The sequence below is a fragment of the Maylandia zebra genome, linkage group LG20 (genome assembly GCF_041146795.1).
Source record: "Maylandia zebra isolate NMK-2024a linkage group LG20, Mzebra_GT3a, whole genome shotgun sequence".
Lineage (NCBI taxonomy): Eukaryota > Metazoa > Chordata > Actinopteri > Cichliformes > Cichlidae > Maylandia > Maylandia zebra.
Genome location: NC_135186.1, coordinates 12,792,502 through 12,817,413, shown reverse-complemented (window position 1 = coordinate 12,817,413; position 24,912 = coordinate 12,792,502). Strand labels below are relative to the sequence as shown.

Genomic DNA, 24,912 nt, shown 5'->3' with positions numbered 1-24,912 from the left:
GCATAGTATCAAAGCCTATATAAAAGCAGTCGACAGCAGCGTCGCAAAGGCTGTTCCACAGGCTGCGGAAACACACAGGCCTCCTGTTTAAGCTGTCAAATATGTGTCTAAAACTGCAGCAGCTGAATCTTTAAAACATCTGAGCTGAGCTTAATGGGACGCGACAAAAAGTAAAAGGCAAACTTAAAGACGTCGCCCACTGAAATAAAAATAAAAAAAATAGACATCAGCAGCTGCAAAATGATGCTTGTCTACTAAAAGAAATGTCTGAAACTTCATAAAGCTCAATGCGATGCAGAGTGAAATGCCGATCTAACATTTCTTTTCATTTACTTTCTGTGTGTATGCACTTTTTATCTTCACCTGAGTGTGTTTATTCAGCCTCGGTAGTATTGATGACACAGACGCACTCCTATGACGAGCAGGGGGAGAAAAGAGAAAGTATAGCTAAGGCTCAGGAGCAGCTGATTGGCACACGCACCATGCGATCCACTCCACACGGGTACTTCAGGAGCATTATTATAGACCCACAGGTGCACGCATACACGTACACAAAGAAATAGCGTGATGTTCTTATGCTGAACACGGCGGGAAATTACTGCTAGCCTGTGATTGAGCACAGGCACACGCAAAGCACAGGTTTCCTTCACCCGTCCCTTCACCGGAGGTACTCAGGAGACACATAAAAATCATCTGCACCCACCTTATAGCCACTCAGACACTCTCACTGCCTTTTGACAATCCTGTGACTAGACCACAAAAGAACACTCAGCAAGATAAAAACCACACAGCTCCAGTTTGTCTAGCAGTACAAGCTCCACTCTGTACATCCTCCACAAAGACACACACACATACAAGCTCGCTCTGCAGGAGAAAACGCACTTCTCCAGAAACTGCTGCTTTACTTTTTTTTTAATGTATATGTCTTATTTGGTATGTCTCAAAAGCATTCAGTGACAATGGCAAATCACTGAAAAGCTATTTCAAAATAAAACAAGCACAAAATGCCATTACAGACACAGAAATATATATATATATATATATATATATATATATATATATATATATATATATAGCCTCGTCGCTACACTGATATATATATACACATGCACATTCAAAGCTGATATCTACACTGAGCGCTGATGATAAAGCCATTTGTCAGCGATGCCAAAACCAATGACCACTGAAAATACATCAGAAAATGACAGAAAATTGCTTCAGAGTGAAAATGCTTTTCTATAGTCCATGAAACACGCATACTCATGCAGTACACACACACACACACACACACACACACACACACACACACACACACACACACACACACACACACACAAGCCCTGCACTGTTACCAGAGCCTTTAAATCCCCGTTTTAGTCACATTTTGTTAGTTTCCTTTCACACCACACCACTGTCAGGTGAAATGTTTGTATCTGATCCTTTTTTTTTCATATTATAGAATGCATATGTGGTGAGATCTGAGAAGCTTTGAGCCAAATCACACTGAAACATCACTGAGTTTTGTCTTTGCGAAGAGTCTCTGTGTTAAACAGATCTGCGAGGATGCAAAGGTGCTTCGGAAACTCCAGCCTACCTTCTTTATGCGTCCGCTACGAGTGCCCGTGAACGCCACTGTGTTGCCACGGTAATCATAAGCAGCCACGGAGGTCATGCCGTCGTCCTTGTCCACATAAAGCGGGATGCCCTCGATGGCGGTGGTGCCCCCTAGAGGCTGGTTGAAGTCCTGGCCGCAGAAGTTGTCGTCTATCTGTAACGGCTGTGCAGAGAGAGGGGGGGGGGGGGGGGGGGGGGGGGGGGGGTGGAGAGGGAGAGAAAGCCATTAACTCAACCATTAACACTTTCTAAATCCCTTCTCTTGTTAAACTAACATTAATTCTTAAAGAAGGAGGAGGATTTCAATCCCTCCAGCACTTAGCAGAAATTTTATGGCTCCTGGAGTGAAGCCAAGCCATGGCAGATTTACTGAGAAAATGGTATAAAATTATTGGATGTCACTGGAAAAATTGACTCCAGTTTCCTGAACTTTTTTTGTTTTGAGATGTTGTTGTATGTGGCAGACACAAGGCTGACAGGGATGTGTGTATCTCATTAAGGGCCAAAAGCCACACAAAGCCAGTTCATGCCTTTGTGTTTGGTGTGTTTCCTTCCATTACAGGCTTTGATTATTTCATTGTATGTGATGTCAAACTAAGTAATTAAGTATCTCAGTACGGCCTGAATGGATGAACAGTTGATTGCTAATGTTTAAAATATTGATCTCTTACTGCTTTGCCAGTGTAGTTTCTATCAGTAGACAAGCCAATACAACAAGTAAATCAAATGGAGTAAGCATTAACACGGAGGGGAGGGTGAATACATGAGCAGGACACTGGAGGAGGGAAATGACAGGAAGTAAATTATAGGTCAGATTAGCATATCATAATCAATGTGTCTTGTATAGCCTCGTCGCTACACTGATATGTTGATATGCCAAGCCTGATTTATGAATACGGCGCAAGTGGAAAGGTGAGTCTGTGTAACAGGCATGTCATTAAAACCATGTGTCGCATCACAAGGTTCACCTCACTCTGACATGCGTAACGGTGATAATCAGCATATGCACCACTACTGTAACATCACACGCGCTGAGAAGCACGTTGAGAAAGACACACACACACACACACACACACACATCTAGACAGAAGTTCATCCTAAAAAAAAAAAAAACACTATTCAGTTCAATTCAGTTTTATCGATAAAGCGTCAAAGCACAACAACAGTCACCTCAGCGTGATTTATACTGTATACTTGGCGACAGTTGGAACGAAGAACTCCTATCTGCTGCAACCGGTGGAGGGGGAAGTAATGCTAGAAACAATGCACCAACCAAAAACATTGGTGCACTTTGGAGGAATGTAATGCAAGTATCTGGCAGCTAATAATTTTCTGTGTGGCTAAATGTATTAGTTTGTTTTCCAATTACTAGCACTAATTAGTAGGCATCTGTTTGTCAGTGATGCACCTAAGCTGTCTATGGATACTAACCAAGCCTGCCAATATTACCTCATTAACCTTGTTCAGTTTTGACCCAATTCTTCACAGCTTCCTGTGTCTCTGAAGGGACAGCATGAATAAAAGTAAGAACATATTAGCTTTTCTTCTCTCACCCATGAGTTTGTCTTACTTTATACAAGACGCTGTTAGCTAGAGCCAGGTACTTTCACAGTCTAAACACGTGCAGTTAGTGGAGTTAGTGGAGTTGTACTGCTGGGGACGTGTCTAGCGTGTACCCCCCACCCCCATGATCCTGAATTGTATAACCCTTTCACGCATAGTTGTCACTACAGTGGACAGCTATTCAAAGGCTGTTTTCTGCACATAAACCACTACATTGGACACTGATGTGTCACTCCATACCCTGCCACCCACTCCAAAGGTGATGTTGTCCACCTAATTGGACATGTAAAAAAACTCTTTGAAAAGTACATGTTCAAAAAATTAAGTTCAAAAATCTTTTTTCATGCCTAAAGATGAATAAAAATACTTAAGAAAAAAATCTGGATTGCGGTTGTCATAATTCATGCATGAAAGGGATAATTAGAAAATAATGGATAGACGGATGTTAGCTAGTTATTTGCTTCTGCTACTTGTTCATTTTTGTCCAGATAGCCAGGCTCATCAGTATCATGGATGTGCAACTGAACCACCAGGCATCTGCCCTTGACTGCCACCCAACACGTATCACACCTGAGCTCTACACCACCTCCTGTGGTTGATGAGCCCACAGAGGATGGCTGGGAAGAAGCAGGTCTGAGCCTCTCTGCTTAGGCTGCTGGACCTGCGACCTGGTCGCAGGATGAGCATCAGAAAATATGCAGATGAAAGGATGGATGTTCACTTTTGGGTACACAAAGTATAATTATTTGCCTAAAAAAATGTAAAAACCTCTGGTGATATTTAAATCATCCTGCCTCAAAACACAGAGGGACATATTGACAGTGACGCACGGATGTAATGCACTGTGTACACGCACAGACCCAACTGAACACAATAATAATAAAAGAGGAGAAAAAAGCAATATATCAATACATGCACAAAGAAGAACAATGCGCACACTCTCACACATAAACACACACGATGACGATTAAGCCTCCCACACCACACAAATTAACATGCCAGCTTTCTCTTGTTCATTACAAGACGTATCGTCACTATAGAGACTAATCAATCAACCCCACCCCTCCAAAACAGCAAAGCTGTCAGGGAGCGTGCGCTTGTGTGTGAGGTAGCGAGGTTAAAAAAGAAAAAAGAAAAAAGGGGGGCTGAGAAAAATGCCTGTGGCGGTCATTGTCTGCCTTCTACCAGACTTTCAAAGGCAGCCAGAAACATGGCAAAGTTTAACTTCAGTGAACAAAGACACAAAGTGACAAAGTGAGTGAGAGAAGGGCGAGAGGGAGGGACACACACAACAGCTTTGGCTTTTGTATGATTTACATAAACATGTTCTCAATTTTGGAGCTGCTCTGCGAGAAAAAGAGGGCAAAGAGAGACAAACAGGATGAAGAAAAGGGAAAAGGAAAAAAGCAAGCGAGGCGATGCAGAGAAGATGAAGACAGATATGAAGGTGCGGGAGAGAAGGAAATTAAAAAAGGAGAAGTGAATTACAGAGGGGGACAGAGGGGGAAGTGGCAGGAGGAGAGGGAAGAAGGAGAAAGAGCGAATGGACACAGACGGTCACGGCTCAGTGACAGTGTGAACCCTGGCCTTGGGTCTCTGCCACACAGTTTGCCCTGATAAAGACAGCAGAACTAGACCTCCATTCATTTCTTTCACTCACTTCCTTTTTTCACTTCTTCTTTTCTTTTTCCCCTATTCTAGTTTCTCCTCACCCTGCTTATCCTCCTCTGCTTCCCTCTTGTCTCTTTTCCCTTATCTTCCTTCAAATACTTCCCTCGTAGCTTTTCTTTTCCACAGGAACTGGCCTTTGGGAAATCTTGTCTGTCTCTGAAGGATGCCCCCCCCCCCTTCACAAGCCTGCAGCTTTTCGAGACCACCTTTTCTTCCTTCTTTCCCGTAACAGCTTTATCAGAACAATGATCCACTGTTACAATAATTAACTGAATGCACTTGTAAAGGGTCAGAGGAATGACCTATGTGTCAGAAGCAGTGCTAGTAAATAGTAACACATATTAAAGCCATCAGCTATCTTTCGCGCAAGCCCAAAGTTTAACCTGATGCCCATGTAGGAACTGTTTATAATAGCAGCTTATAATATCATCATTTAGTCTGGATTTATTTATGCTGGGCGGCCCATACTTGTAAACTAATCTGATGAATTCCCAGTGTCTGTCAAGCTCGCGCACACAGAAGCGAGATCACCATCTTCCCAGCGCTGTTGTCGGCATGCTGAGGACGCTAATGGTTTGTTATGTTTAGCTTGACTTGCATCATTACCATAGAGTCAACAGCTCAGATTGAGGCACAGTGGAGCGTTCAGTCGACGTGTTTTCACTGCAGACAAATGTGGCCTCACACAGACCTGACATCTGCTAGCTGTTGTGTGCCTTGTAGACATGTAATTCCTATAGTCTGCCTACTTTATCATTCCTCCGCAGCTACTCATTAAGGAGAAGCCGAAGCATTTCCAGCCACCAATATGAAAGTGACTTAAGAGCCTAATTAAAGCATAATAATGCACATGATACAAAACCACGAGGGAAGAAAAAGAGAAATCCTCACACACATTTAATTATTTAGACTTCAGTCGTTAATGCTACAGAGCATACTGTGACTCCATTCATACTAAGCTAAAAGTCTCTTTAATCGATATAGTTATGTATCGGGTGTCGGTGCATCATCAGTTTTTCCAAACTGTAACTAATCAAAGGTCAACAGAAATGCTAGCTTACAGGGTCTGTCCACTATGAGGGTTTCATGGCTTCACGTTATGATGGAAACGAGTCTGATGTTCATATTTAAATGATCGTCTGCTTGTACCCACCAATACATTAACAGTAGAAGCTATCAGTAAAGAGCAACACTGTGCTGCTTTGCAGCTGATGGATGCCAAGCTTATAAAAAATGCCTTTTTAAAAAGAGTGTCTTCAAGGGTGAAACACAACAACAGCGACCACTCGGGAAGTATTGTATGTGCTCCTATAGCATCGGTTATAACAGAACTGTGTTTTACATGCACTTAAAAGAGCATTAGCTGCTAGCAGTTTGAATATGCCATCATAATAATCTGATGTTTGCTACGTTTGCAGACGTCAGATTATTATAATTATATACTGCGCGTTTTTCCTGCGTGTCTTATTTCACTCCCATGTGTACTTTAAGATCGTCACTGTCCTCCATACATGCAGTGGATCTTTCATGTTTAACTTCATGTTAATTTAGGTTTAATCTGCTATCCCTACCTGGACGATTACACCACACTTTGTGTAAATCAGTGCAACGATCCTTCACTTGTGCCTAACATAAGGTGACCTGCTGTAGTCTTTTATTAGTGCGTTTATAGGCTCTATATAGCTTGTCCCTGTTGGCCTGGTGGACCTCTGACCATGCTATTAATATTACTAGCTATAGCTCATACTCGGGACACTGTACATAGCATTATTACACACAACCACACACCTTTGTTCTATTTCCAGGGGGTTAGACAAGGACAGAGTCCCCTGTGTTGTCCTTACCAAAGACCTCTGCTGTACACAGGCACTCGCTGGCCCCTGGCAACACGCACACACATAGACACACACAGACCCCTGCCAAACTCTTGCTGGGTGAATGATGATGGGGTGACGAGGGAAAGAGTGGGGCAAGTGAGATAAGGGGAAAAGGAAAGGAGATGGAGAGAGGGGGGGAAAGGACAGAAGAGGGGAGATAGGGAGGAGAGACATGGGGGACGGCTCAGGGGTCAACAGCACTCTTGTCGCCATTAATGAGCCTAAAGCCAGGAAGACAGACACAGAGAGAGTTTAGATCCCGCCCTGTAAACTGCCTATTAACTAGGGAGAGAGAAAAAAACAGCAGAGACCATACTGTGGTTCGAAAGTATGCAGCACTGGGAAGAACATGTTACCAACTTCACCACAGCTACAGTGAACCCATCCACCCCCCGACCACACACACACACACACACACACACACACACACACACACACACACACACACACACACACACACACACGCAATCACAAATCGTAAAACAACTATTCCACTTCTGTTTGTCATTTGCCTTTTTTTCCTGACTCCTCACTTACAAGTACTTTGTCTGCAGACTTAAGGCTGCAGCATCTGCTTTCAATTTGTAAATACTTGTATTTAGAATGTGTATTTCAATGTCACACATAGTGAAAAGTATCTGGCAAGCATACTTTAGAACACATCGATTTTGAAGATCGAACAAAAATTGACGTGGGGTGTAGGTATATTTGTTCTTTTAGGTCTGCTTCTACAGCAGCAGGTTTCGTGTAATTCACAGTGGACGTAGCAGGATCACTATATGCAACGTAATCAGCGCAGTGTGCTTTCTCCTTCCTGAAGAAGCCTGTCCTGAAGTTTTTCCCTCAAACATGTTAGAATAAGATTCACATTGCAGTGGTAAACAGTCGGCTCTCCTATAGAGAAAATAGGGATTCTTAAAAAACTCATTTTACAACTTTTATTACTGTGCCAATGGTACTTTCAGATTCCTGATAGACTCTTGTAACAATTTACATGAAAAAAAAAAAAAAAAAAAGAAAATCCATCTACTGCTTAACAAAAAGACTCGTATTACATTTCTCTTTCCTGTCTAGGTAGTAATTGGCAACAATCTTTGTTTGAATGAAAAAAAGAAACAAGTTCAAAAAGTAGTCATATTTTTCTTGTGCAGCAGACTGAGTAGTTTCTGAAATTACCTTCAGAATAACTACGTTTTGTTAAATAAACTTTAAACTGGGTTTTTCAAAAGTTGCGAGGAGAAAAAAAAAAGTATTTGCTGTTCGGAGAAATGCTTGTTTATAGATTTGGAATGCTAATATATGAGAAGCAGCAGTCAGGGTGAGCTACAGCCAACCTCTGAAGCATGGAGAACAGCTCCTTTGCTATGACTTTCCATTGATTTACTCTAAGGAAATTTTTATTCGCAGCTGGTCATTAAGTGCCGGGGGAATGTGCTGCGCTAGGCTCAGGTTTTTTCTATTTGTGCCTGTTTGGGTTGACCAGCATTTGAGTGTGTCGTCTACATAGCTGGCTCAATTTCAGCCACGTGCCGACCCTTTTAAGCTAAATCTGAAAGCAGGCGCATGGATAATTGTTTTTCCCATAGACTGTAAATAAACAACGGACACAGCTCACTCGCTGGATAGCGAAGTCGTGTTGCAAAACGTCAAGCTGAGCGTTTTTGCCACTGAACTGACTAAAGCGACGAAGTCCTTAAGAAATGTTTCTTGAGGTCATAGGTCAAGTGAGTTGTAGTATTGTTTTCCCTTTAACTTCTATATTTTTAGGCTTCTTTTTGCAACCCCACGACTGCCCTCTGCTGTCCATTACAACAATTCAGTTTTGAGGAACTTTCAAATTGGATTTACTTCCCCAGAAGCGACATCCATCTTTTATATATAGTCTATTCCCGGTCTTCCAAGAATCAGTTTAAGGTGAGGGAACTTTTTGTTTACTGATGGTGTGTTAAATATGTGCACTAGTCTCCTCCCCACTCTCTGTCACGCTCTTTAGTTCTCTGAGTAACATACTGAGAGTGAAAGAGTCAACCGTCTAATCAACTTAAATTGTGAGCAGATTGTCTTTTTCCAATTTGACTCATTTGCAGAGATGTAAGGGAGCACTAAAAAAATCTCATCACAACGAGAGGACAGGGGAAGGAAGTGAGCGAGTGAGAGACAGTGATTGAGGTAAACTGAAAGGGAGAAAGAGAGAGACAGAGAAAGATGTTGTCAACATGCTCTCCAGAGAGCCTAATGCCTCAAGCATCTCCTCATCCAACAGTGGCATAAACACATCGCTCCAATCCCGCGGAGAACACGCGAGTGTGTGCGTGTGTTTCTGCATGTATATGTTAAACACAGTTCGTGCCTCTTTCCCATGTGAGAACGATAATGTCGAAGCAAGAGTTGTACTACAGAGACGTGCTGGCTGATGCAATGAACAACAAGACTTGCAGAGGCGAAAAGAACGCATTTAATTATGCGGGGTTAGCGTGCCTCTGTCTTTTTTAATAAAGAAAGGGTATGAGATGCGACTGCCAAACTTTGAAACCAGAAGTAAACAACACTCACACACACACACACACACACACACACACACACACACACACACACACACACTACCCTGGCCTACATCCAGGTATTTGTTGTGACTTGGCGTTGGAAGCGCAGGACAGCAATGGTTGGCCTTTCGGTTTCCCCACTGAGCCAATATCTGCTCTCTAATTGGTTGTTAATGAGTCAGAGTGCGTGTGTGTGTGTGTGTTTTTCAGGGCATATGACAAACAAGCAGAGAGAAAGACAGTGTGTATTCGTGTGACAGTGGAAGGGGGGGTGCAGTGGGGATCTTAAACATCTGTCTAACAGACTGGAACACTTGAATGTTTGACCTGTTTATGCACAAATACACAGACAAAACCTATACACACACATCCTTTGTAGCTAAATGTGCATTTGTATGTGTTATAGTGTGTGTGTGTGTGTGTGTGTGTGTGTGTGGTTGTCTTGCAGAGGCAATACATTCCTTGCCATCACACACACACACACACACACACAAAGTGGACTTAGTGCAGACATCTGGCAGAGCAGTCTGCTCTAATGGCAACAGAACTACGAGCATCTGCATCTCACACCCACACACACATGTGCATGCTGTCACATGCACATAAAGACAGAATATTACTGCAGTTGGTGTAACAACTAATCTAATTAGATAAGCACAAGATACCAAAGACTAATTTGTCACAAGTAGTTTTTGTGCCAATGTTCCAAAAACCCTGACAAAACGCTGACGCTCAGCCTTGAGAATTTTTGAATGGTGTATTCTGACAACAACCTAATTTAGGGATTTAGCCATGACACTGCAATATGAAACAGTTATAAAAAAGACACACAAATGAGTTCTCTCTATTCATCTCCCACCAAGGTATTCTTTTGGGGAAGGAGCTGGATTAATTAAGCAGCAACCTTTTGGGCAGACAAAAACTTCAGTTGCTTGAACGGCTACTTGAGGCTAGCTCCAACAGTGAGTCAATCCCCATATAATCTAATGTAAGATAATACTGGTAATCATAATCATATGTATAACTCATATTTCATTCCAACTTTGGTATTATTAAAGCCTAGCTAACATGGCTAGCTTGGCTGTGCTCCAGTTCTTTTGAGTGAAATTCTAGTATTTTACATGCATATTATTTACAGGAGACTGAAGACGCCACTTGAATGAGCGTCAAAATGTTTCTCCCACTGAAAACGCTACATCCGGATGAACAGAATCAACTTTTGGGATTTCCTCACCTGGATGATTGAGCAGGCATCAAGACGTTATTTACTGTAGCACTTTCTAGCCGCTATCCAGCTGTGCGCTCTACCCACAAAGTGTATGGATAGCACATCCTCTCAGCTTTCAGGCCTCTCCTCTGTGGAACTTCTGTGTGTTTATGCAACACTTTGCATTCAATATTTACTTATTGTTAATCTCTCACTCCCACTGTATGTGTTTTATCCTGTCATCCTCCCATCACCATTAATCAGTCGCAGCAGATGGCCGCCCCTCCTTGAGCCTGGTTCTGCTGGAGGTTTCTTCCTGATAAAAGGGAGTTTTTCGTTCCCGCTGTTCCCAAGTGCTTGCTCACAGGGGGTCGTGTGATTGTTGGGGTTTTCCCTGTATTATTTTAGGGTCTTTATCTTACAATATAAAGCGCCTTGAGAAAGCGGTTGTTGGGATTTGGTGCTATATAAATGAAATGAATTCAATTGAACTGTTTGCAGATTTTGCTATAGTAGCCTTTGGGAAGAAATGCCAAGAAATAGAGAGATGTAAGTGAAAATGTAAATATATGTAAATATAGATGCTTCATGGCTTTAAAAATAACTGCCATCCCAAATATTTATTGAAAAGAAAGCTGAATTCACTTGTCTTTTTTTTGTATATACAAGCACTCACAGATGTTTAGTTAAGGGCCACTAAAGGTTTTCTTTCAGGTTCAGCGATTCACTACTGGAAACTAATACAAATTAATACCACTGTAATAGATGTTGCCAGTCTTGGAAAAATAAAAAAGGGAGAACCATTTCTGTTATCTGCCAGATTATTTGCAAAAAGCACTCCAAACTAAACCATGCTGAGTTATCCACTACACACTAACACAGCAGCTGGAGAAAAACACGGAAAAAACTGTTCAAAAAAATGTTAACGTGTAAACGAACTGTTAACTTTAGTTTAACAAATAAAAAAGGCAGATTATTTACATGGCATCCTCGTTATTACATCCAGAACGAGGTGTCAGTGGCTTTTTATGTGGGAAATATAAATAAATAAATTTTAAAAATTAAATATGCTTTCTTTTTTTCTTCCCCTCCACTATTCTGTGAGTTCACGGGTGGAGGGAAGACACTTCGACATTTCAGCATCTGTTGTTTTGGCTTGGATGAAATGAGGAGTATTAATGGAGGGATGTAGGGAGAGCCTGGCAGCATGGAGATGTGCTCTGGTGGAACGAAAAGCTGCAGGCGAAAAAGGGAGAGAGAGCGAAACTTCAGCCTCAGAGGTGAGAGTCAGCGGAATAGCTGGGATGCCAAGAGATCAACATTTATTTCACAGCTAGATTTATTCTGCACAGTTTTCTTGCACTCTGCTGGTTCATTGTTCTGCACCCAAACTTGAATCTTGTGCGCGTCTCTTGTCGTTTTGGCCCGATTTCTTTCACCCTCAACGTCTCAACTAAAAACAGTCAAAGGAGTTGAAACATAACTCACATAAAAACACATAACACTTGACTGACCTGCAATGTGTAAACTTGTTGAAGACGTATTTGTCTGTGCATGACACTGCAGCGTGTTTTGCACTCTGTCGCTCACATCAACCCCCAATTTCCCACTTCTTTATTGTATTTTTCTACTCTATTCCCCTTATAAACAGCGTCTGCACAACATGCGCAAGTATGAAAACACCATAGAGTAAATTTGGAATTATCTGAACAGCTCTGGAAATAACCCACTGTCTAACTTCCTAACTAAAGCCATCCCTTCTTCCATTTTTCCACTCCTTGGTGCAGGAATCCACGCATGTAGGATGCCTCATCGAGTTCAGTGTTTATGGCACTCAATGTACTTTAAAACGCCTTGAAACACACTTTTGGGTTAATTAGTTTTAATTGCCGACTTTCAAACGGAGAGGATGAATCACGAATGCGGGTCCTGTTGCTTTAAGTGGTGCCCTGGTGAATTCCAAAACAAGGTGGAGCACATTTGAAATCCCTGTTAGTCTCTGCAATTGTGAAGAACTGATCCCCACTGGGAAACTTTTCTGGGTCATAAATTCATGAAGGTGTGAAGCAAAACAAAACGCACAAAGCAGAGAAATCCCTAGAGGCTGAGGGAAGAGAGGGCTAGGATCCAACACTTGAGTGTCAGTTGGCCATATAGGTTAATGTGCCACAGTGGGACAGCAGCTCGCTTTACCCCAGATAGCCTCTGCCATCAACTGAGCTAATTCCACATGGAAAGTTCCAGTCTGCCATGTCGGGGCTTTTTTTTCTTGGCACAGTAGATTTGTTGACAGCAGTCATACATATTTTCAACACTGCCTGCTGGAAAAATGTCTATTTTCATCTTCACATTAGTGAAATTTGTACTGTAACACAACATGTAATCATGACTTACCTTCATCTACATTAAGATTCAGAATTTTAACTAATACAGTTTTACTGTATTGAACATCAACGCTTAAAGCTATGTCTCTTAGCTGCTTTTGATGTCACAGTCCTGGACGTTTGAATTTCGGTTTTTTAACATTTTCTTTATCGTTTATTCTTTATGGCATTTTGAGTTTTGTCCTAAGCAGGTATCTCCCGGTTGGTTTCCTTATGTTATATTCTCAGGCCTTCTTAGTTTTAGTTTTGCTGTCTAGGATATCTTCACGGTTATAGTCAGGGTTGGGGGTTAATGTAGTCACATTACATTTTTCAGTAATGCATTGCTGTGCTAGATTCAATAATCACTTACAGTTGGGGGTACTTGTTCCCCCCTTTTAGAGTAACTGCTGTAGTTGATACAGTGTTGAATGCCAACATCTTTTTTGAGCTTGCCATCAGCATTTTGTTGCAAAGCTGTATTCCTTCAGAACAGCAGCTTCACTCAACAACTTGAGTGACTAAGTCCACACACCTGAAATGAAATAACATACAGATTGTCTAAAGTCTGAAATCAAAGAGATGCTTTAAGCACTTAAGACGGGGACCACTGGCAGATCATTTCAGCTGCTGCTAATTAGCATAAATTCTGTGGGATGTTTGTATGCTCTGTGCAGGCAGCTGAATTTTCAGTTTCAGGAATGAAATACACCGACTTAATACTTTTGAAACATGACCTTCAGCGCTTGGATCAGTAGGGTACACCTATTCTCTGTATTTGTGAGATAATAATCAATATTTTTGAAAGGTTTTCAGCACAATAATATATTTATATTCTCTCATTTTTAAGCTTGAGACTGGGCAGGTGTACCGAGCTGTGCTGAGGTATATATAGTTTCAGGTTGGATCAGTACTGGCTGGTATCTACTGTAATATTTAAGGATTTTAAGGGCCAGAAAACTTTATTAGGACATCACAGACGTCTAGACTGACACAGATACATGGATACAGAAACACTTTTGGTTTCCAGAACGCATCTGCTACTCTTGGCCTACATTTACCAAATGTAGGCAAACATCACATCTGTGAATTTGCCAAAATGCACTTTCTATGTAACATGAGCCAGATGATGCTCTTTAAGCTATTCTGTCCATCTGAGCACTGCACACTAAAATCTGTGTAATCTGAACTAAAGCCTTCCCTGACAGCCATAATCCAATTATTACAGACCTCTACAGAAATTCACCCAAATATGAGAGGTTGTAAAATACTACGGGGCTGTACGGTGAGAGTGGCAGGCACAGAATGACACAGAGCAACACAAGCTGAAAATACAGGCATGCAGCTTCAACTCCACGCATTCATGCACACTGCGGTGCAACCAGACTGAAATCAAATGGCATGCTATGTGCAATTTAACAGGATTACAAGTGGCTGACTTACAAAATGAATGAAAAAAATGAGTGAACACGATAGTTTGAAAAATCTTTGGATGATGATCTGATAAAACTTCGCAGGGCTGTACAGTGGGGTCATGTTAACAATCTATTAAAATTTGGCTTACATCCACAAAGGTCTTCAAGGTCAACTTAATTATTTATTGGTCAAAAATTGACAAAAAGCCTTAGAACTTAGAAGCTATGATTCTTGGTAAAGATAAAATAAAGATTAAATAAAGATAAAAAAAATATCACATCACATTTGACCTCTGACCTCCTCTTCAAGATCAATAGAATGATCTTGAGGTTAAAGTGCTAATAATGCTACATGGAGCTATTTAAAACTATGTTTCTTACTCTGACTGACTGTATTGACAACCTATAGACATATAGGGAATAATATATGGAATTTAAATAATAATAATTTAATGGGTTTTCTTTGGGAAAACATATTAAAATTGTGATTAAAGACTGATCATATTCAGGATCAGAGTTTCTCTTCAACTTGAAGCATTGCTGTATTACACTTTATGCTGCATACAATGGGGGCTACATAAGATGCAATAATGCATTTGGGAAAAGTGACTGTTTCAGTCCTTAGCTGTGTACTAACTCTGCCCTAGTGTATATATGTAAATTAATTTTATATATCTAGTATAAACATACTACGATTTGAACAAACCCAGAAAACAGATGCATTTGGGCCTAATTTGGGATCCGGCTGGCATTTATGCCTCAGATACGGCACTGGCAATTACTGTTCAGACCAGATGTGGCCCAAATGTTATGAGCCGGGGCTTGACACGGGTTACAGCAGGTGTTGAGTGGGCCTCATGTGACCGACAAGTCATAGGATGGCGTTGACACGAGTAGCCCCAAATGTTGGGTGTGTCAAAAGAGGCCCGGATGTCGCATCATAGCCTCATCCTGATATCTACCACTCAAAGCTAAACGTGACACACAGAAAACTGCAGATGTCAGCCGCATTTGAGTGAAAGAAGTTGACTCATTATTGACTATAAAGTTTGTGCTGTTCAACAGTTCTTATTAGTTCCCATGTTGTCGTGCAACCTTTTTTTCTTCAACACATTGTTCCAGTGAAAAATTAAACATATCTCTAAGACATGTTGGTAGTGAAATGTTTAAGATACATAAAGTAAAAACTGAATCGCTGCAGGCAAAATGGATTTCAGACCTGTGTATGCGTATCCATATCCAGACTGAAAAAAAGAGGACGCCAAGGGACGTCTTTAAGTTTTATCTCGCCTTGGAGAGCCTGCTGAGTAGCTGGCAGGAGAACCCAAACGAAGCTGGGACAAACCTGCACATTTGCTGTAAACCTGCACATGCATGAATATACCCCTTCCATTTCCACGTACAGTATATGAATAATTGAAGGAACAAATATGCATTAATTAATGAATACGGCGGCGCTAACATACATGCGTGCACAGATGTCTGTGATAAACCCGTGCAAACACGAGAAAGCATAAACGCCCATCAATAAATAATTACACTCTTCATTAGATGCTGCAGGTCAGCATTTTGTGAATGTGCTGCATTGATTTGTGGCCTGGACGACCACCAGAGGCTCGTAGTGAAAGGGGGAGGAAGCTGTTGACTTTTTGACCCAGTTAAATAGCTAATAGGAGAATTGTTTTTCTTCTATTTGGTGAAGTTACACCAGCTCCAGACTTTTTTTTTTTTTCAGCCTAATAGAGAAGGACTATTCATTTTAAAAAGTGATTCTTAAACTGCGCTCTCGCTGTTGATATTTCTGTTCAGCGTCAACTCGGAAATCTGCTGCTGAGTTTCTGAGAAAAAGGTCACTTCAGATCCAACTCAAACAGCTTTAAGGCTAAGCAGTCACAAGCTCCAAACACTCCAAATCCGTAACAAGCTCACACTCTCATGAGTGCCACTGCAGCCATTAATCCACTTTGTCATGTGGTACACTTAACAATGAACACCACTGTGCATTAAGTTTAGTTAACGGGCACCATTCCATTCATACTGGATCGGAGAATTTCCCTGTTTTGAATTAATATAAATTAGGAGATTTCAATATGAAGAGGGGGGCTTATGTGACTCACCCTGGAGCAGAAAATATCACGACACAAAAACATATGGGGAAGTGTTACGGCTGAATTCATTAAAATGCCTCGAGGTATCTAACATTTCGCTGTGTCATGCATCAAAACGTCTTTAAAAGGCAGGAGAGAAAAGTGCACCTCATCAAAAAGTACTTCCCCCCCAATGGGCTGTATTCTAGACAGCATCTGACAGCAATTCACCCCTATGCCGCATGTATTTATCACAGCGCTGTAAAAGAATCTCTTTCCAAGTCACTTAGTCTCCAGCAGAGTCATAAAAAACTTGAGTTTTTTAATACAAAGGGGAAGTTCCCGCTCTAGCCTCAGATAACACAGCCTGCTTTCAGTGCTATCACCTGCTCTTCTAGAAACAGTGTCAACAGTAGCAAAATAAGGCAAGGCAATGTACAGATCATAGGTTGAGTGCCTCTTTTTTGGGGGAGAACACATTTATGGCCCATTACTTTGGAACAGCTCATAATGCAGAACTATATTACTGTATTTCATTTATTCACTTGTAGCGCAGACAATAGTGAACCACCTACAGTTGAAACCGTGATAGATCATGAATCTGAATAATTTATCCATCATCAATCTTAAGTTTCTTAAGTGTAGTAGTTTCTGGCAAAAGCTGGGGTGCCACTCAGAATGAAAGTCAGACTTTTTTTTCTTCCCTACCCATCCAACAAACAAATTGACTCTTAGTCCAATCCCTTGAAAGCAGGAAGTCCACAGTAAACATAAGACATCAAGGAAAACACAAGAAAAATGAAATTCTGTGCTGTTTCTAACTGCAATCAACTATCACACACATTGCTCCTTTTCCACTCAGCGGTCACAAAGCCAAATGTTCAGCCTCTCCAGCTATGCTACAATAGTCCTACAACAGTTACAACAGCTCCCAATGAAAAGCATCTGACGAGTTACATTTGGACAAATTTGGTCCTTTGACTTTTCTTTGTAGTGGTTGCTATCACTATGAGACTTTGTCTAAGCTTTCTGGGGTGGTTGTACACAGCAAATAACAAAAGTGTTAAATGTTTTGGTGTTAGTAGTCTTCTTGCAAAAGTAGAGTTAATTTTACTCTAAGTAGAGTCACATTCTTTTAATGTAACTCTGAGGTGTAAAATGATAGTAGTTAAAATCGAGTGTTAAAAACGAGTGTTTCTATGTCAAATCTGGAGGTGTTACAATGGAAACATTAAATCTTGACCTCTTAACTGAACTCCTAGAGGGGCTATGACACTAATAGAGTAAATTCACAGACTCCGCCCCCAGCACCATAGGCTCCAATCAAAGCTGAAGTGAAGCCGTTTCAGAACATTTTGCTCTACATATTTGAGTTGTTTGCCATGCTTGGTAAGTCATTTTTTCAAAGATTGTTTCAATTATTATTATTAGCTTTTACGTCTGTGGCTCTTTGGAGTTGAGACAAAGCTGTGTGAAAGGCATTAGCCATGTTGCTCGGTGATATTATTCTGTTTTAGCTAGCTGAAAGGTATTGTTTGCGGGCAAATACCACAGCCTTGAAAAAAAGCTTGCATGTGAATTTTCAGTCAAATTTTTTGGTCAAATACACAAAAACAATGTCTAGAATGTGAAATGTTGGTTATAATGGTGCTACTTGAAGCCTGAAAATGATCTCCCATAAAAAAAAAAAAAAATGAGCAAACAGCAGTAGCAGATGTCCTGACTGGGTTTTATGTTAGCATTAAGATCCCTCCAGAGTTTTGTGCAGTAAAATTCCCGCTTTTTAGAATGAATTAGAAGATAACTCTTACGTAGTTAAACTAAAATACTGTTTGAGAGTTAATATATAAACTCTTAACACCAAGTGTTAAATTATCAACTCCAGACAGATTTGGTGTTTAACACTAAATCAGAGTTAACGTACCAACTCTCCAAAAAGAGTTAAATTAACACTCTCTGGTGTGGACCCATATAGACACTTTAATAGTGTTGAAATCAAATCCGACAGTGTTAATTTGGACATGCTGGATTTGCTGTGTAGTTCAGGTGGTAGAGCAGGTCATATATCAATTGGGAGGTTGGTGGTTCAATCCCTGGCTGCGTCAGTCTGCATGCTGAACTTCAAGTTACTGTCCAATGTATCCGGTGTGAGTGTTAGATAGAAAACATATAGAACGAAAGTGCTGGTGAAAATGAATAAGGCATGCAGGCAGGATATAGGCGAATGCCAGTCTATGCACCTTGACATGTTCAGTCCTGAACATGTCAAGGCGAAAGACACTTGGACAGATTTGGCTGACAACAATTGAAAGGTAGATTATAACAAAATTTTAGTTTTAAGTACCTCTAAAATTTAGCTAATACAACTCTACAGCTAGTGTTATGAGTATTTCTCACCACTGTAAACTCCCATTTGAAAGCTCCCTGAAAACCTAAGTAATAAACACGATTGTAAAAAACACTGAGTATCTTTATGTCTTGTTTTGTGCTTTGAGCATTTTGGTTGAGTCTAGCTAGTCTCGTAGCTCTTCAACAGACTGCTGTTTAGTAGCATACTCTCTCTATGGTGCGTAGCTTGGAGCCAGTTAGATAATTAGCTTAAACTAGCTGGAGGCTAATTGATAAGAAAACAGTTGTGTCACAATACATTATTAATTTTAATTACTAAGGTTATTTAATTCTGCCTCATTCATCCAAAATAAACTAACGGGAATAAAATTCTGATTGCTGTATGTATTACAGATTGCTACTTAGCTCTTTAGCTTTAACTCACTATTAACAATGCACAGAAGGGAATTTTTAGCTTAGTGAAGCTTTCTTTTTCAGCTAAATGCCTTCTTTGGGACTCATAGAAGTAATCTCTTTTCACGTATGTACACAGAATTCCAGGCTTTTCTAATAACATTCAGATAATGTCATCACCTAATTGTTTAACCAGGACCAAATCAAAATGTTCCAAGTAAAAGAAAACCTTATTTGCTTAAAATGAATAGAACTTCTACCACTGTTAGAGTTCCCACTTCACCCCTACTGCATTGTGCTTGCGCTGATAATTGTATATTTTACTTTAAGATAAATGATCAAGCTTCTTCATCAAATATTAAGAAAATGGTCATATAAGTACAGCCATTGAAGCCTTCAAATTCCCCACCCAGCAGGCCCAAAGAGTAATGCATTGTAGATGAGACCCATCACTAATGAGACTAAAGACACAATGGCAAGATCAGGAAAGAATGAAGTCGTGAATGGACACAAATACATATGCACGCACTTAGTCACCAGTCGCCTGGAAGACAGAATACAAAATGCCACAGAAATAGACTATAATCCTGGCCAGCAGTGATCAACACTGATAAATATTAATAAACACTATTATGCTCACAGAAAAATAGAGACAGAGCAAGCAAGAGAGGGAGAAAAGATAGAGGCAGAGTCAGTCAGAGAGAGGGAGCAGTAACAATAGAGGAGTCTTCTTGCTCTCTGCAGGCAATTTTCCCACTGACGTCCACCTTGTTTTGTGCAAACAGTGCGGACTCACATGCACGAACACTTGCACGCTCTTATTATCAGGCCATTTTCCTCTGTTTGTTTTCACCGTTGTTTTGTCCTGCTTCTTTGGAGGCCAGGATAAGAGGTGGGCACACACACACACATATGAGAAGTATACAAAGTGGGGAAGAGGCAGAAAAAATGGAGATAAAGTGAGCCTTAAACACACACACATACATACACACAGAGGATAGTATCTCTCCCATTCTCTGCCTGAATCAGTCTCATTAGTCATGCTAAGGCTGTAGTGTTGCTGGGTCGGGCTGCTCGCAGAGCTGTGGAGCTGGACTCCAGCCCACAGCCAGAGAAGGTCACCCACCACTCAGTTTAACTCCCGCAGGACCAACGCTGGCCTCTTCCTGATAATAAGCGGACATCACGATGCACGGGGAGAGACCTGCAATCCCAGACACACCTAATCTGGTGTAGAGCTATGGGAGAAGATGACCCACACAAATCAAATCTTTTTAGTCTTATAATGTTGCATGATTTAAAGTTTAAAATAATTTTTATGCATTTCTTATACCAGGCCGTGCTCGACCTGCTCTCTGAAAACAGTCATCTGAATTCCCTTCCTTTTACATTTAAGCAATGTTCTGATTGGAGTTGACCTTATCATAATTATCCATTCTCACTAACGTACAGATCCAATGGTAGCCCAATGGATCAATGGAAGCCTGACCTTTCAGCGTATAGGGATTACTTGCACATAAGCTGATCTCATTATTTGAAACTCTTATTAAAAGTCAAAGTATAACAGAAAATCACAGTAGGTCCCCTTTAAAAAAAACTGGGTGAATACAGCATTAGCCATAGAACATAAAAATATTTTTATTGAAAAATATTAATTTCATAGAAAGAGAAAAAGTTCTAAATGGCCCTTTAAAACACATGTTTGGATGACACCCTTTTAAAGGACATGCCAAAATCATCACTGCTACTGCCAGCAGCTTTTGGAAGCCACATAATTATTTAAATAGTGGATGGTGTGTAGTCAAGGGGGTTTTAGCTGATTGTAACATAAATATACCGATGCTATCTGAAAGGTTCGACTTTTAGTGAGCCAGTCTGGTTTAAAAATCGACACCATGAGGACAAAGGAGCACAAACTCAGCTAAAAAACAGTGATTGAAAAGCTCAGGTCAGCGCAGTGATAGAAGGACACTTCCAAGTAAGTGAACATGCCATAGAGTCCAGTTAAAGGAATCATCATAAAAACCGAAAGAGTTTGGCGCTGCTGTAAATCTGTCTTTGGAATTGGCCAGCTGATCGTCCAAGAAGAAGAGTAAAAATAGATCTGCCAACAAAGAGACCGGCATCAACTACATGCTGATAAATGTGGGTGTGTTAAGCCCTTTTGTACTTCTATTCTGACCTCATTTTAATGTCATCACACCTACAAGGCAAAGAGGAAAGGTATACGCACTGTAGCTTCAAATGAATGGGAGTAAACATTTTGAGTCTGTCATGGTCCTGGGTCGTGTGACCCAGTGTGTTATGCTTAACCTATTTTGATGTTTATTGTTTGCTTAGGTTCTTTAAGGTAGTCCAGTCCTTTTTGTAATTATGTTACCCTTGCATTACGTCTCCCTTGCCCTTCGTGTGGTTATGTCTGTGTGTCTTGTACTGTCAAGTTCATGCTGTCAGTTATGTCACCTCCCCCTGTACTACGTCTCCCCGGTTCATGTCTCATGTTTCCTGTTTTACTTTGAAGGCCTGCATTCACTGTCTGTGTATTCAGCTCACTCCTCCTGTCCTGTCGTTAAGTTCATGTGTGTCAGCTGTGTTCCCATGTGTGGCCACTTCCCCTGATCATCCCTCATGTGTATTTAGTCTCTGTGTTTTTTACAGTCTGTGTCGCGTCGTCTGTGTTCCCACCCTCCATGTTTCCATGCCCGGTCTGTTGCATTCTAAGTCATAGCCTTACCTTAGTTCATTCCCAGTTTAGGTTTCTGTGTAGTTATTGCTTTCGTGCTGCCCTTATTCTTGTTTGTTTCTCTTGCGTTACCAGCCACAATAAAAGGCTCGCTTTTGTTTAAAGTTCACTCCCGTCTGCTCACTTGTGTTCGCACCTGGGTCCACCACTCACACCACCGCACGGTCTGTCACAGCGGACCACGACAGAGTCCAGCTTATTCAGAGAGGTCAACATTGATTGTACAGTTTTTCACCTTTGCTGACAGCCTGTGAGCATCACCTGACACCTGTTTTATTTCCTCACATCACATTTCCCTGCTTCAAGTTCTCGTTCACACTGTAACCACTGAAGGATGATCGGCCCGCATTAGGGGAAAAGGAAACTACTACGAAGTCTCTTTTTATATCATTTCTAAGCAATTGTAAGAATTGGGATAACATTCACTGTTACTGTTCTGGGCAGAGTTAAGAAACCTTTGTCCATCTGTCTCTCCATTGTTGTGTTTATCTCTCCCTTTCCCTATCACTGTTTTCCTAACTATGTTCCCTGATACTATATGTTCATTCTACCGTTACTGACCCCCGGGCAAGCAGGCAAGCAAACTGAGCAAACAAATCTCTCTGAAATGTGGCAGGACGTTTGAGTACAAACACAGGACAGAAATTCCCTCCAGTTGGTCCTGTTGCTCTCTTAGCTTAAAGATTTCATGATCTACCTGTGCACACTATACTCTGTGCTTTAATGGAAGTCTCAAATCTCTCAACTCACTGGATAAATTACATCATACAGACTCTGAAAAACAAACATCATACCGATGATTACCCAAACTTTTATATTACACCACCTAAGCTGCCAGAGGAAATTTGGAAGTTTTAGAGTGTGAGGTTGGGCACATATAAAACTGTGACCTGTTTTTTTGTTTTTTGTTTTTTGTTTTTTTGTTACAATAACCCAAAAAGTGCTTAATAGAAAGATTTCGCGTCAGACAAAGTGATTAACTTTGATAGAGTTCAGGTAGAGATTACTGTTCGAATAACCTGACCTTGTCTCTTCAAATGAGCCTGTGCTGATAGTTTCCACATGACACTCACGCAAAAGCAACGAGCTGTCACCGCTCCCATCAGGAAACTATGCACATGCCTGTACAAGATGATGAATTTCTCACAGCGCTATCCCAGAGCGAGCTCCACCAACACAACCTTGATCGATAGCGGGGAGAACGACAGATGGCCATAAAGGACGATCGTGTAACTGCATGCTCATTAGCATAATTGCCTGCATACCTATACAGTAAATTCACAATGGCCTTGTGAGTTTACTGTATAGGTGCGCAGTTTGCACACCACTTGTGAGTTTACTGTATAGGTGCACAGCTTGCACACCACCAGCGGGCTTGTGACAGAGATGTTGTTTCAGTCTTGCATCAAGCTGTGACACTTTAAAGAAGAAAAGTCAATGAGCAATTATAACATGCTCAACATAACAGGGATATTTGAAAATCTGTATTGTGCTCAAGTAAAGGGAAATTCTTTCATATCACAAGCGTGTACATTTTACCCAACATGAGTGCGAGGGTCTAGACCAAAAAACATAATAATGCAGAAACGTGGCTGCACAAACCCAAATTTCTGCAGGTCTAGTTTATGTTTTTATTATAGTCAGATATTAACTGGCTAAAATTGGCTGTTTGAAGCATGTATCCCTTGTAGCACCATATAAAAACAGTCTACCCATCTTTATTTCATGATAATAACATCTAATGTATCGCTACAAAAGCTGACTTACACATCGTATCTTATAACGTCACCAAGTAGTTAAGCAACCACCAAGAAATGGCTGAAATGAACCATTCTTAGCATTTGTGGACCTCATTTTCGTTTAATGGTCAACAGCTCAAACAGACATGTACTAGCATAAATAAAGCACAATATGGTAGTGCAATGCTAAAATTGCTAATAATATTATTAGAATCAACACATTAATTTAACATTGTGCAGCATATTTAAGTAACCTTTCTTCTCTGGGTGCAAAGTGGCACATTAATCAGCTGCCTCTGTCAACAACTGAATGCTCAATACAGCAGGCTTACATGTTTACTGTAACAATGCTGCAAAAGTAATGCTTGTAATTGACCACGTTAGCAATTACAGTTTAACATGTTTAGCAAGCTTACACTTATTAATTAGCCATTCTCAAAAAGCACAGAAAATACTTATGGGACTGCCAACAGTTTTGCAGTGCTAATGATTGCCACCTATAATGTGCACTATGTCAACAGTCGCAGAATAACATGTTTAGCTAATACCTGCTAATTAACCTTTCCCAAAAATTACAGATAGGGCTGATGGGAATGCAGTCTGCGTTAATCTGAATATGGGACTGAATAAGAATTCAACAGGGCGTTTATGAAGGTTTTCTTCCAATTCTAAATGAATATATTTATTTATTTATTTTATCTGCTTACAGTAAGATCAGAGGATCACTGAAGACTATATTCTTGAATGACCACAAATGTTTGCACATTTTTTGGCAATGCATCCAGCAGTTTTTCCATAATTGGACTGACTGACTGACACATCTAGAGCTGCTAGTGTAGCTAAAAAGATCTGCTAGTTAGCTTTCTACGTCTTCTGCCTTCCTTTATCTCTAACATTTTTTAATTAATTCCTGTCCTCTACGACCAGGCTTCGGTCACACTTTTCTTCACACCTTCTCTTCTGTCTTTGCTACCTCCTTTTTTGTCTTCCTTCCTAGCAGTCCATGCCCCCACCTTCCATAAAACCCACCACTCCGACTTTCTGTCATTCTTCATCACTCTCCTCCCCTTTATCGCTGCATCGTCTGTTCTATCCGCATTGTATTTTCAGATCACATCCAGACTCTGGCTTTACACACTAAGTCACTCTATACCTCATCACTCAGAGGAAAGTCAAGGAGAGGGCAGAAAGAGATGGTGAAAGAGCAAAGGCTTGAGAAAAAGGGGAATGAGACAGAAGAAGCTAAAGGCAACCAAAAGAAACAAGATTGCAAAAAAAAAAGGGGAAAGTGGGGGGGGTTACAGGTCAAAAATTAAAGACAAAGAAAAAAGGTCAAGAAGAAGAGTTG

The 24,912-nt window shown here is 40.8% G+C and overlaps 1 protein-coding gene across 4 annotated transcripts in view; it reads right to left on the bottom strand.

Moving 5' to 3' along the window:
- Window positions 1-24,912, bottom strand: part of LOC101472406 (plexin-A1) — a 314,386-nt gene that overhangs the window by 242,771 nt on the left and 46,703 nt on the right. For all 4 annotated transcript variants that reach the window (XM_004570017.4, XM_004570018.4, XM_076877989.1 and 1 more), the window contains exon 3: window positions 1,595-1,777. In XM_004570017.4, the coding sequence (XP_004570074.1) occupies window positions 1,595-1,777 (183 nt within the window). The remainder of the gene's footprint in view (window positions 1-1,594; window positions 1,778-24,912) is intronic.